A 13,129-nucleotide genomic window follows, 5' to 3' on the forward strand; every position below is an offset into this window, starting at 1 on the left:
AAAAGATCGTGAGCTTGCCGAGTTTAGCAATGAGTAAAATTAAAATAAAAAGGAGCGCAAGCTGCAAACCATTTACAACCTAAGTAACAGACATCTACTTTCACTCTGGTCTGGCTCTACCTCAAACAGTTAAAGCTTCTAAAGCTGGTGGTGGGTTCCCTGTTATGCCATCTGAAGACCAGAGAGGAAAGAAAAAAAAAAAACGGTCACAGCCAGTTAGCCACAGTAGACTGAGTTCTCAGGAGCACATCTGCAAATTAAGCAGATAGATTCCCCTCCATCAGGCTGCCTCTCTATGCCACAACCCCCCCGTGCAGTCAGAGAAGATTCCTCAAAGTGCTCACATTTGAATCCCAATTACATAGAAAGATTTCGGAGGACGCAAAAACCCTCTATCGGCCAGGTACGTCTAACTTATTGTTTTGCTCAAAGCAAACTTGGTTGATAGTTAGTAAATGTTTTGAGAAATATTATATAAAAACTTACTTTCTTAACCCTCTTTACGGAGGACTTCAAAGCTCTTTAGGTGTCTGGATAGGATTTTGATTGTGAAGAATTTCGGAGCTGCTTTTCAGGGATATGCTCTTTTCCTGTTGCAAAAGGAGACCCTGCAGAGCAGAGAAAAAGAAAAATATATAATATTGCAAAATAAATTTAATTCCGCAATGTGTGCATGCCAAGTTACAAGTAACTGCTGCCTGCTGACAGAATTTGATGGACAGCAATGAGCATTTACCAACTAAGACTCCATGTTTTCTTGCAATCCATTCACTTAGAGTATCTAATCAGAGTTGTTCAAATACCTTATCTTTTTCTAACTGAAGGGTACTTTTGGTTTGCTACAGTTCATAAGATCAAATCATACACTACATGGTAGCATTCTTGTAGCTGTGAAATTGTCATGAATATGGTATTTTTGTAATGTTCACAAAATAAATACTAATGTGAAAAGTCAGATTAAACAACAATATTGGTTATTCCCTGTTTTCCTGTTTAAAATGCTTTTGTTGACTAATCAAGGAATAGGCATAGCACATTGATGACCAAACAATTACTACACAGGATCAAAGAGAACAGTAAGTAGGAAACACACTTTGAGAGTCACTCAGTGCCTAAACATAGGTACCTAAGGACATTTTATAAACCCTACCTAGACTAGGACCTAGGACACAGGTCCTGTGGGAGATCTGCAGCTTTCCACAGCAGCAGGTAGAAGACAAGAAGGCATATGAAATGACATTTAATGTTTAGGCACCTCAATCTACCCTTTGTTGCTAAAACCCATTCATCCCATAATTTCTAGTGAACATTTATAAAAAACAAAGACATATGAGCTGACATACTGGTAAGGCAGTTTCTAAAATAATCCCCTCCCCATCATAATTTTAAATATGTCCATCTGTTTCCATACTAATCACTGTAAGACTTTTCAAATCATATTAGCTAGTGCCATTTAGAAAGCGCCCTCTCTCTTCATTTGATCCTCCTGTAAATAGCTCTCCCATTAAAACTATCTAAATCTTGTAATATCTTTTTGCTGTACAGACAACTGCTAACTAAATAAAGCGCTCATAGAATCATAAGTATAGTTTTTAAAATATAGGGTAGAATGTTAGTTTCCTTCTCTCATTTAGCTTCTAGCTCAGATCACTAGAGTTCACTTCTCAAATACAGGGGATATAAAATGTATTCTTGTTAAAATGAATGCTGAGATTTGCACTTCTTTGTATGATCCTTGAAGCGCCGTCTTTCATAAAAGCATCTAATATGATGAAGCATGACACAGGTCACCATAACTAGTAATTGTTTATATAACTCCACCATCTCTATTTATCCATCTTTATTTCTTGTAGTGTCTTTTGCCCTCTATCTGGTGCTGCACCACAACAAAGTCATTTGTCTGTTTCCCTCCACAGGTTTCTACAGGTTTCCTTTCCCTTTCCTCCTGTTTCCTCCTGGGCCATTTCCATGTAACATTCCTGAATTATCACCCTCTCTAACACGTGGTACAAAATCTATCAGTCTGAGTAAAATTTGAATATAGACTTTGAAGTGTAACTGGTGACTCAGGGCTTGGGCGTGTGATTGAGCAACCAGACCGAAGGAGCTACGAGAAGTAGTTCTTTGCAAGTAGTTCTTGCTGAGCTGCAAGACTACCTATATATAAGCTCACTGAAGAAAATTCAAGCTGTTTTATGTCAGATTTGCAGTAGACTGAGATTTACATCTGATATACCTGTTACACTGAACTAGTGGATAGCTGTCACCAAAAGGGATGAAGCCTCTCTGTGCCTCCCTCCCATGTACACTGGCAGTAGTGCTAATCTGACCTTGCAGTGAGATGGTTTTTAACATAAAGCCACAGAAAAATCTTTATTATAAGGTAAGTTTTCTAACTCTTTAGCTCCCTGAAACTGCTCCGGGTCAGGCAAGTGCGAGCGTTGGCCCACAGGAATCAGCGGGGCTGGAAGATGAGAGGCGACGGCCAGCGCGGCCTGTGACCAGCCCCGCCGAGGGCCAACGCACCGCAGTTAGCCCGGGACGACCTGGGGAGCCAAAGCAGTCCAACCAGGTGCCTAGGAAAGCAGGAGAAATATTCTTTTAGTTATTGAACTGCTTACTTATGTAAAGTTCAGAGTGTCAAGGGATGACGAGGACGAAAGGAGTTAAGCGTGTTTATTTAACCAGTAAGTTTTGTGTGTTTGTCAGTCTCACTTTTCATCATTATCACTGGTCTTTCCCCACTCTACCCACAACCGTCTCCTCAGGCATCCTAGTCTTCAGCACTGAGCGCCGTTCGGTATCCGAAAAGCACTCTGTGACGCCGTGGAGACTGCAGTGATAGTCATGTCTGAAGAGTTTTGAAGTATGCCTAAGTCTGTAAGACGAATGCCAAAACCCGACTCAGCGCATTTAACGGCAGATACCTGTATTAACCACAGCAGCATGCGTCCCGGGAAGGAGAGCCGGCAGGCAACACGGGCATACGGTGCAGCGCACGAGCAGAAAGGCGGCTGGGACTGACTGTTCCTAAACGTCCCCAACAAACCTTCCCCTTTTCCCTGTAAACCCGCAACCGTGCAGCCGCAGCGCGCTTCTCCCTTCCGCCTAGCTGGAGCCTACGAGCAGGTCGCCAGTGCTCAGCCCGGCGCCCCGGGGCCCGCACGGGGGCAGGCAGCCCCTCCGCGCACGCCCCCCCGCCGCCTCCGCCCGCGCCCCCGCAGCCCCCGCGCCCCGCTCACCTGCGCCGCGGCCGCTGCCGCCGGGCCCCGCGGAGCGCCGGGCCCCGCCGCCCGCCGGAACTACCGCCCCCACAAGGCCCCGCGGCCGCCGTTGGCACGGAGCCGCCGCGGCCCGGCCTGGCGCGGCCTCCGCGGCATAAACGCGTCCGCGGGCGGCCCCTGTCTGCGCGATAACCCCGTCGGTGGCCGCGGGGGAGCTTTTTTTTTTTTTCCGGGGGGGGTGGATTTGTTGTTGTTGTTGTTGTTTGGGGGTTTTTTTGTTTCCTTTGCGAGTTTCCTCTTCGTGAGCGTGTTCGCTCTTCCCTGCCGTGCTGCGCGTCCCCTCTGACACGGCAGCAGCAAAGGGTCCCCAGCACGAAGTGGTTTTGCCTTGAAGTTCCAACAATCCGTAATTTTTACAGAATTCCCCAGAACTGATGCACGATTCTTGCTTAATTTATACCTTAAATGGTAGAAGACGCTCTCTTTTTAGGTCTCTGAGTATCTTACAAAGCTTGATAAATACCAATATTCCCATTTGACAGGAGAACTGAGTTGCCAGTTTGATACAACCTACTCAAGAAAACGCTTGTTTTCAGTCTTCGGTAAATTTAAATTCTCTCGTAGTTTTTACAGCATGTTTCATGTGTTTCTTTTGCAGATACCAATCATAATATGACCCAGTCACCAGGCGTAATGTCATTGCAGATGGTATCATCCATCAGTAACTCGTCCTTGATTCAGCCAGGCTTCTCTCTGCTGAATTTTGATGGGCATGTTTTCTTTTTTGGGCAGAAAGGATGGCCAAAGAGATCCTGTCCCACTGGTGTTTTCCTCCTTGATATAAAACAGAATGAGCTCAAAATGAAACCTGCAATCTTCTCTAAAGATTCCTGTTACCTTCCCCCTCTCCGCTATCCTGCTGTTTGCACTCTCAGAGGCAATGCAGAGTTTGATAAGTACCAATATATCATTCATGGTGGGAAAACACCTAACAATGATCTTTCTGATAAGATTTACATTATGAGTCTCATAAGCAAAAATAGCAAGAAAGCCACGTTTCGGTGCATTGAGAAAGATCTGGCCGGTGATGTCCCTGAAGCAAGATATGGACATACAATTAATGTAGTTCATAGCCGGGGAAAAAGCATGAGTGTTATTTTTGGAGGTAGATCATATATTCCTCTTGGACAAAGAACCACTGAAAAATGGAATAGCGTAGTTGACTGTTTGCCGTCTGTGTTTCTGCTTGATTTTGAGTTTGGATGCTGTACGTCATACATACTTCCAGAGCTTCAAGATGGACTTTCTTTCCATGTTTCAGTTGCCAGAAATGATACGATCTACATTTTGGGCGGTCATTCACTTCAAAATAATATCAGGGCCCCCAGCTTATACAAGCTAAAAGTTGATCTCCCACTGGGCAGCCCAGCTGTGACTTGCACTGTCTTGCCGGGGGGGATATCTGTGTCCAGTGCTGTTGTGACTCAAATTGGTGATACTGAATTTGTCCTTGTTGGGGGCTATCAGTCTGACAACCAGAAAAGGTTGGTTTGTAACACCATAGTTTTAGAAGATAACAAGATAGAGATTGTTGAAAGGGAGAGCCCACACTGGACACCAGATATTAAACACTGCAGGATGTGGTTTGGCTGTGATATGGGCAAAGGGTCTGTATTGCTGGGCATTCCAGGGGACAACAAGCAGATGATCTCAGATGCAAACTATTTCTACATTTTGAGATGTAGAGGAGCAGAAGAGGATGAGGAGGAAGAACTGACAGCCCAAACTTGCAGTCAGACATCTGCTGAAGACCCAGGAGACTCCACTCCATTTGAAGATTCAGAGGAGTTTTGTTTTAGTGCCGAAGCCAATAGCTTTGATGTTGATGATATTGACACTTACAATGAAGATGATGAAGAAGATGAATCAGAAACGGGCTACTGGATCACCTGCTCTGCCAGCTGCAATGTTGACATTAACACCTGGGTCCCTTTCTATTCAACAGAACTCAACAAGCCTGCAATGATCCTGTGTTCCAGTGGGGATGGCCACTGGGTCCACGCGCAATGTATGGATCTGTCAGAGACCATGCTCCTGCGTCTCTCCGAAGCAAATGTCAAGTACTTCTGCAATGAGCATGTTCACCTTAATAAAGGGCTCCAAACTCCCAAGAAGGTGGGGCAACTGAAAAAACAACCCATGAAACCACTGCGCAAAAAGAAAGCCATGAAGTTAACACCAGTGAAAAAATCCTTTCTTAGGAGATTATTTGAATAGATTTAAATCATTGATTAATATTTGGCTGGGAGGCAGTGAAATCAGTCAAAGACAGCTAGTACTGGTTGCAGCAGAATGCATGTTAGGGCTCCTAGAGATCTTTTTAACTGATTTTAATTATCTCGCTATTTCAGGTGAATTTCAAAGCTCAGGAATTTCTTTTGTTTCTTATGTATATTTTAGTAACATCCAGATCTTAAAATGAAGACAGGAACCCCACTCATACAGGGCGTTGAAGCAGACAGCCAGATATTGATAACTTTGTGCTATATCTTATGCTATAACTCTCTCTCCAGTTATACCCAGTGAGTTTAAAGGAACTGCTTGTAGCATAAGGCCTTATCCAATGTACTCACTGGTCTTAGCATCTGTCCATAAAAAACACTGTATTACCCATTTTAATTTTTTGTCTTAGTGAGTAGTTCTAGAAATACTGGGCCTAATTTATAACTGCATTACTCCACATTTACATTGGTGTAATGAACTAAAATTAGAGTAATTATGCTGGTTTTAAACTAAAGTGATAGTTTAAGTCCCTGGTATCAGAAATAATGAACTATTCAGACACTGAAGGTCAGTTTTCTTAAGGGTCTTCCATTATGGACAGTTTACATACAGACCATTTAATTCTGGATAGTTAATTTTTGGTTTTAAGAGATACTGAATGGTTATATGTCAGTGTTGGTTAGAGTTGTGGAATATATCATCTCATAATGAAAATCAAATCGCTATTTTAAACCACTGTGCTCAAAAAATGCTTTGTGTTTGTAAGCTAATAAAGTTTATAATAAAAATGACTTTGTGTTTTTTCCACTTATTCATGGAGTAAATCAAATACTATAAACCCCAAAGCCTGTGAAAGGACAGCATGTGTGCTTGGGACATCCGTCCCAGCTCTGATAAGGGATCTGGCTTCACAGCTTCTCCATGCTTTGAATTCCCAGTGCCTTCAGAAGTTCCTTCCGATGAGCAGGACTTTTATCATTTACTTCGGATCGCCTGCTACACGTTTCTTTCCCTGCTCCCCTAGGGTGACTGTAGAGTGTGAACATCTGAAAGTGTGTGCTGTAGCTCAGAATGACTCATTGAGCCGGAGGGGCATTGTGAGGGGTGGAAACAAATGCAGCTGGCCGCTGAAAGCACAAGAAGCTTGGATTCAGATTGAAAAGGACATTGGCAAGGTTGAATAGCCCAAGAGTTTACTAACTTTCGTGTGGATATTTTATTGGCTATTTGTAAAGCCTCATCATCCTTGACTTTATTTTTTATTTTTATTACTGTTCCAAACATCTTTTCAAAAAATCAATACCATCAGCTCCACATTTGTGAGCTTACAATAATAGCTCAGTATTCACAGGCCAGCTCTCATGTTGGACCCCTGAATAAAAAAGAAAAACAACAGGAGCAGCCATCAGCAAGCTGATCAGTACATGCAGGCCCTGAGCAGCCACTCCTTTACCAAGCGGCATGTGCAGCTAAGTGGTCCTATCACCACAAATGTGTATGTGCACTACTCATCTTAATAATTCACAACACAAGTAAACAGTAGAGGAAAACAAATATCTACAGTACAAAGTTTCAGTTTCAAACCTTTTCATATGCTGCAAAAGGTTATAGTTTGGGCAGAGCTTATAAGTGGGAAGTAAATCATCCCGACTTCTCTCTCAACAGTTTGATATTGGTATAAATTCATGGATTTCAATGCCAGCTTCAAGTTTCCTTTGTCATGCTATTTTACTTGAGCTCAGAGTCTAGCGCTATATGTTTTTCCAAGGAATGAATGAAGATCACATCCATGTAAAGTCCCTTCAACCTGAGTCTTACTCATGGGTCCTACTCAGCTAAAGCACTGTTAGTGTAGACAAACAAAAGGATGGAAACATTTTTCAAAGGAGAAGCTCGACACTGGGGCAGCAGAAGTGACATGAGATAATGGCCCGTGGCTCAGGCATGGGTGTCATGGTTGCAATATGTTAAGGCAATCCCTGAGTTTCCAGACTGAAGCTTGGAGCCCCAGCAGCTCCCTGAGCCCCGAGCCTCAAGGAGCCTCGAGGAGGGAAGCTGAGCATTTGCCCAGCACCGGAACAATTTGCAGCCACTTCAGATTCTTAGCTATATTGTTGTCCTTTATTTTAAGGCTCCTGAGAAGAGCAGTTCACAGTCTGACTTTACTATATTCCTGGTCAGGCCCATGACATTAGCACATTGTGCATTTGGACTGTGCCTTTTTTAAACGTTTGTTTTATTTCAGAAGGAGGGAGAAATTGCTTAGTCAAGCCATGTCCCAGCCTCACAGAGAAAGTGGCGTAACAATCATTAAATCACACTTCAGAGACTATAGTCATTGTGGGAACAGGAAGGTGGTCATAAACAAAATATAATATTCCAAAGGACTGAAACATAAGGAGATATATGATCATCAGTCTGTAATGAAGTGTATGACGCTTGTCATAGCATTTGAAAGATTGCAGAAAATAATTAATTCCATGATAATTCTGACAACGCTTTTGGGGCATGTGCTTGTTAGAGCATTGATTGTCTCCAAAACCAGCTAATCAAAAAAGATGTTTCTTCTTTAGGCAGAGTAGAATTAGAAGGTAAAATGAAGTAGATTTGAGTGCAAAAGAAAATCTCTTTTGTGTCTGACCTGGGTGTTTTGGAACCACAACAAGCATCATCTTGGTTCCCAGTCACATTTTAAGGACGTTATGTTGTCATTATCAGCTTTTACGAGAATAATATATGGATTTTACTGCTTGCAAGAGGTACTTGGACCCTGAAGTACCGGATTAATCTACAAGAAGGGCACACGCAAACTTTAGTGGTGGCACTAAACCATGTGGCATGGCTCAGAGTGACTCATTGTACCAATGGGGCATTGAAAGGAGTGAAAATAATGCAGCTGGGAGCCCAAAGCAAAAGGGAAAGATTGAATTCAGATGAAAGAGAAATCTTCGGTGTTAATTACTACCAGACTCAATACATTAAAGACAGAAGGAGTGGCTTACGTTTTTTTTAAACGATTGGTGGCTATAGGTCGCTCCATATTTGACTATGCTGTTTCAAAGGAGATTAACTTCTGAGAAGGGCTTGAACAACAGCCTCTGAAAATCAAACTCCAGTTTGATGTCTGTCTTTGACCTTTGAAAACTGTGATATGCAGAAGCCCCTGATTTTTTCTTTAAAAAAGCAGGCCAGTCAGCTTATAAGCCTTCAGATTTCTCATCACATACACATATATAGGAAGATGAGAACACTGGCTGCTGCCACATGTGTGGGGGACCTCTACCAGTTGGTGGTTATTGTATATGCCCTGGTACGCTGGCTCACAATGCCCAACTTTAGAGGAAGAGCTGGGCATTGAAAATACAACTATTTTACCTCTTGACCTCTCTCCTGAGGCTGCTACAAAAGATGCTAATTCATATCCTTTATAATTTGTCCTGTTGTATTGTGGACAATATTAAGAACAACAAATTCAGCTTGCTGCAGAACGTGAAAAAGCACCCACACTGTTAAGAGTTGCAGGTGGCTGGCCACTTGAAAATCATGGCATATGCAATCACCTGAAACAGTACTCTGAATGAGAGCGGTGGTAGGCCCTATTAGTCTTCATCTGAATCTAATGCTAATAAGAATACCTGGGAAGTGAAATTCAGTCAGTTATTAAGGACTTTCTAGTAAAGGAATTAAAACATCTTAATTTACCAGGAAACTCTCCAGGGCTTTTTTTTTGTTTTATATACGTTCTCTTTTTTCATCCAACATTTTTAATTCAAGGTCATCTGAAAGAATTAAGCTGGCAATATAAAGTCTAGAATTTAGATGTCTAATTACCTGATTGCATAAGGAAATCAGGTAGCTAATCATCTAAATGCACAGTTCACTCATCATTAATTCCATCCAAACTGGTTGGTTTACATAATTCTTTTGACCCTGAGATATCATTGCATGGAAGAAGGAAAGATTTTCTTAAGTGGAAAAAATGGAAACTAGAAATTGTTAACTAAAAGGTGGATTGGAAATTTTTGCAGCTAACTTTGAAATCAATGATGTGAGGAGCCAAAATTTGGTGGAGAGGATGCACAGAAGCCAATAATGAGACTTAATATAATAGTCTGGACATAACGGTGCAAGGCTGATTTTAAACACTGGGATGGTATTTGTGAATGAAGCAAAAGGAGTTTACAGAATAAAGAAACTTGGTTTTAAAGGTGTTTTAGTTTTCTGTCAAACAGTTGCCTGGAAGATAAGGTGCTGAAAGGACTGTTGGGATTCACAGAGTAATCTTCATTTGTGTTAGCGTAGTCGCCTCCAGAAAGGGCCTCTAATCACAGCTGTAGTCTCTGGGTATTAGAACAATCTAAACTTGAAAAGCAGCCACAATTTGAACGGAAAGGAAGACTGTTAGCATGAAATTTTGTGCATAGTTAAAAAACTGATAAGAAATACAAATCCAGGAACTTAAATATTTACAAGACCTTTATTTTAAATAGATGTTATGAATACAGAAACTGTTACACAATAAGAAAAAGTAAAATTATAAAGAAGTGCTCTGAGACAACACATAAAACTCAGTCTAGTCAGAAATTAGGATGCTGTAAATATCTAGAATCTGGTTCTGAACTACCTGACTAAAAGTCAAGGCTGATTTGTTTACAATCAATAGAAATATTCTTGTAAGGAAAAAAAATGTGAGACCAGAATCATGGCTTCTAACATAGTTCACATCATTTTGTAACACAGCAATTCACAATATGAAGCCCTTGAATAAAACCAAACAAAACAAGATGCATAATACGATTGTATAAAAATTCAGTTCAATACAATTTCAAAACAAGAAAATAATTCTCCATAAAGTAATTACTGCAGGTTTTGCACCAAGTATTAAATTAAAAAGAAAACATGAAGGGTTGCAAGAGTAAAATGAATAAAAGCATCTCCACTTTTCTAAAGCCTCTTCAAAATCAAAAGGCTTAACAATAAACTGAGTAAACAAACGATGCGCCTGTTGGCAGTTAAAATTTGCTTGCCTTCATATGCAATGCCTGTGTGCATGCAGCATTGCTATTTTATTTCTTGTTTACAAAAGCTTCACTTGCAGGTGCCTAGCGTTTCAGTGCTGTTTGTTTTAATAAGTTCAAAACTCTCAGAGAGAGTCTCTGGATTTAAAGGAAATGTCAACAATGGAGAAAAAAGATTAAACAAGATTCAAGTCTAAAGAAAAAAAATAGTATTAGCTTTTTATGTCAGCTATTCCATCCATAGCTGGTAGAATGTGAAATGCATCTTGATGACTTAATAAAATTTCACACAAGAATACTTTCACGTGCCACCGCACTCCTACGTCCCAGTCCATATACTATTTAGTCTGATGAGTTACCCCAGAATATAAACGCAGTCTTGAGAAATCATACATCTGTGGCTAAAAATGTACTCAATCCTTTTGAAGGCAGTCAGAAAAATGGCTTGCTTTTGCATAAGCAGCTTGCTGAAGTTAATTTGAAATTTGAAAATGTCAGTGAAGTCAGTGAAATTACTTGCATAAGATGAACAGTCTGGTCTGTCACTTCAATGGCATGTGTGTAATGCAATAAACAGGGTGGAATTACTTGGGGCTGAAATTCACTCCTGTGCAAAGGCAGCGTAAACTGTATATACCACTTAATTGGAGTGAAAATCACCATGAGGTGAGTAAAGATGTTTAAACTGGGCCTTAGATTATTCAAGCAGAGTCCAGGATAAAATATAAGGTAATACAGTTATCCCAAATAGACACACAGAGAAAAAAAAAAAAAAAGTGCAACTATTTGCATGATGAAGTATGTGCCAAACAGAAATGCAAACCGTGTCTGCATTTACTTCTAAAGGATGCTCTTTAGTGAATACCTGATATTTATACTCCATGGGAAACAGCTGTACTTGTTATCTGCATTTCTTGGTACAGAATGATATTTATGTAAGCCTGGTATTTATGCTCTATGGGAAATACTTGTTTTATTCAAACAGTTGAAAGAAATCATTTAATCTAGAAATAAACACTCAGTAAATGGAGATGTATATAGTGAACCATACAAAAGACACTGTAGTTCTTATGACTAAGTGTTTAGAATATGTGTTTTAAGTAAAGAGCATTAATTATTTCCAACCCAACATTGTGAGTTAATATTACACTGTTTAAAGAAACTATATTAAAACATAAATCCTAAATTATAGAAGACTTTAAAAATTAGTATTTCAATTAAGAAAATCAAAAGATATAACACTAATATTTATACCAATTACTAACACTTAACTTTATTTTTTCATTGTCCATAAACAGTAAATATCAGACTCTCAAAGATATAGTAAATAACATGAAACAGAGACTACTACTACAAAAAGCCTCAGACCACTACGTCTTTAAGTTTGTTGTTCACTTACGCTCACAAACAAGTTCCTGCCACATCAAAATAAAAAACAAAGCAGATTCTTTTAGGTCTGTCCATTTGATCTTGTTTCAAAAATATTTCTTCAGCAGACAGCGTAATGCCTTAGCTACAGGTGCAATTCTAAAAGGCTAGGTGATTTAGGGCTAGAGCTCCCAGTCTGACAGGTACTTCTGAGTACATTTCATAAATACTTGATTGAATGAAATTCATTATTTTCATATTTTAAAATATTTTAAAACAAAACTCGGCTATAGGGTTTGACCCAGCAAGAGCACCTAAGTGTGTGTTCAGATTCAGGTAATGAGCTGTAAGCATGCTTGCAGTCAGTGGGCAACTCACACACTTAAATTCAAGCTTTCACTGGAACGCTTTGCTGAATCAAAGTCTAGATTTGCCCCCTATATGCAGGTAACATGTGCAGGAATAATTTAGTGGCCAAATCTCACATTTTTACAAGTCAGCTTTCAAATCCTTTTATCCATGGCTGCTAATAAAAATCTACATTAACTATCTACAAGAATTACAAGTGCAAACTCATCTGACCAAAGTAGTTTTCAGTCATGTAGCAATTACACTTCAAAAAGGCAAATACCACCACCATAATGGTGCACTTAATACAGCATAAGATGTTTGGAGGAATGCGAACTAAACATTGCTGTAATAATGTAAGACACACTACTCAGTAATTTCAAGGCAGTTCATTGCTTTTTAACTAATATTTCATGCAAACTGCCTTTGAGGTTAATAAATATCATTCCCATTTTACAGATCTGGAAAATGAGACGGTGAGAGTAAGTGACATCTCCCAGATGAGAAAAAGCTTAATATCAGATACAGTTAATTCACCAGGAATTCACCCAATAAAATTGTTCCAATAAAAATTATACAATATACTGAAGTTACCATAGAAATCTATAATGCTTGTCAAACAACAAGGTACGCAGCAGAGTTTGAATGTACTTTGTAATAGTGAGATAAGCACAAGACATTGTAAATCCTGATTTAGGAGCACAAAATGGTTCACATTTTAGAGTAAATGGACTACAATAAAAATATCTTTAAAAAATTCTAGCTACCTTTCCTGTATCTTCATATAGCAAACTAGCATGGTGAGACCACTAACTGCTCCTAGGCAGTACTCCAGTATAAATGTTAAATAATAATATTTTTAAAAGCTTGTGAGATCAAAGATTGCAT

The 13,129-nt window shown here is 40.0% G+C and overlaps 2 protein-coding genes across 8 annotated transcripts in view; one reads left to right on the top strand and one right to left on the bottom strand.

The window, feature by feature from the left end:
- IFTAP (intraflagellar transport associated protein) overlaps window positions 1-3,416 on the bottom strand; it is a 43,747-nt gene extending 40,331 nt beyond the window's left edge. Inside the window, exons 1-2 of one of the 6 annotated variants that reach the window (XM_064512770.1) lie at window positions 3,243-3,416; window positions 487-608 (exon numbers count right to left, since the gene is read on the bottom strand). The gene's annotated coding sequence lies outside the window, so the exon portion shown is untranslated. The remainder of the gene's footprint in view (window positions 1-486; window positions 609-3,242) is intronic. The other 5 variants (XM_064512769.1, XM_064512772.1, XM_064512774.1 and 2 more) reach the window with 5 other exon arrangements.
- RAG2 (recombination activating 2) overlaps window positions 1-6,295 on the top strand; it is a 169,503-nt gene extending 163,208 nt beyond the window's left edge. Inside the window, exons 1-2 of one of the 2 annotated variants that reach the window (XM_026097687.2) lie at window positions 2,754-3,129; window positions 3,883-6,295. In XM_026097687.2, the coding sequence (XP_025953472.1) occupies window positions 3,897-5,501 (1,605 nt within the window). In that variant the 5' untranslated portion in view covers window positions 2,754-3,129; window positions 3,883-3,896 and the 3' untranslated portion in view covers window positions 5,502-6,295. Of the gene's footprint in view, window positions 1-2,753; window positions 3,130-3,882 lie in introns of those variants that run through there. The other variant, XM_064512768.1, reaches the window with a different exon arrangement.
- Window positions 6,296-13,129: the final 6,834 nt, after the last annotated feature.

The sequence above is a fragment of the Dromaius novaehollandiae genome, chromosome 5 (genome assembly GCF_036370855.1).
Source record: "Dromaius novaehollandiae isolate bDroNov1 chromosome 5, bDroNov1.hap1, whole genome shotgun sequence".
NCBI classification, from domain to species: domain Eukaryota; kingdom Metazoa; phylum Chordata; class Aves; order Casuariiformes; family Dromaiidae; genus Dromaius; species Dromaius novaehollandiae.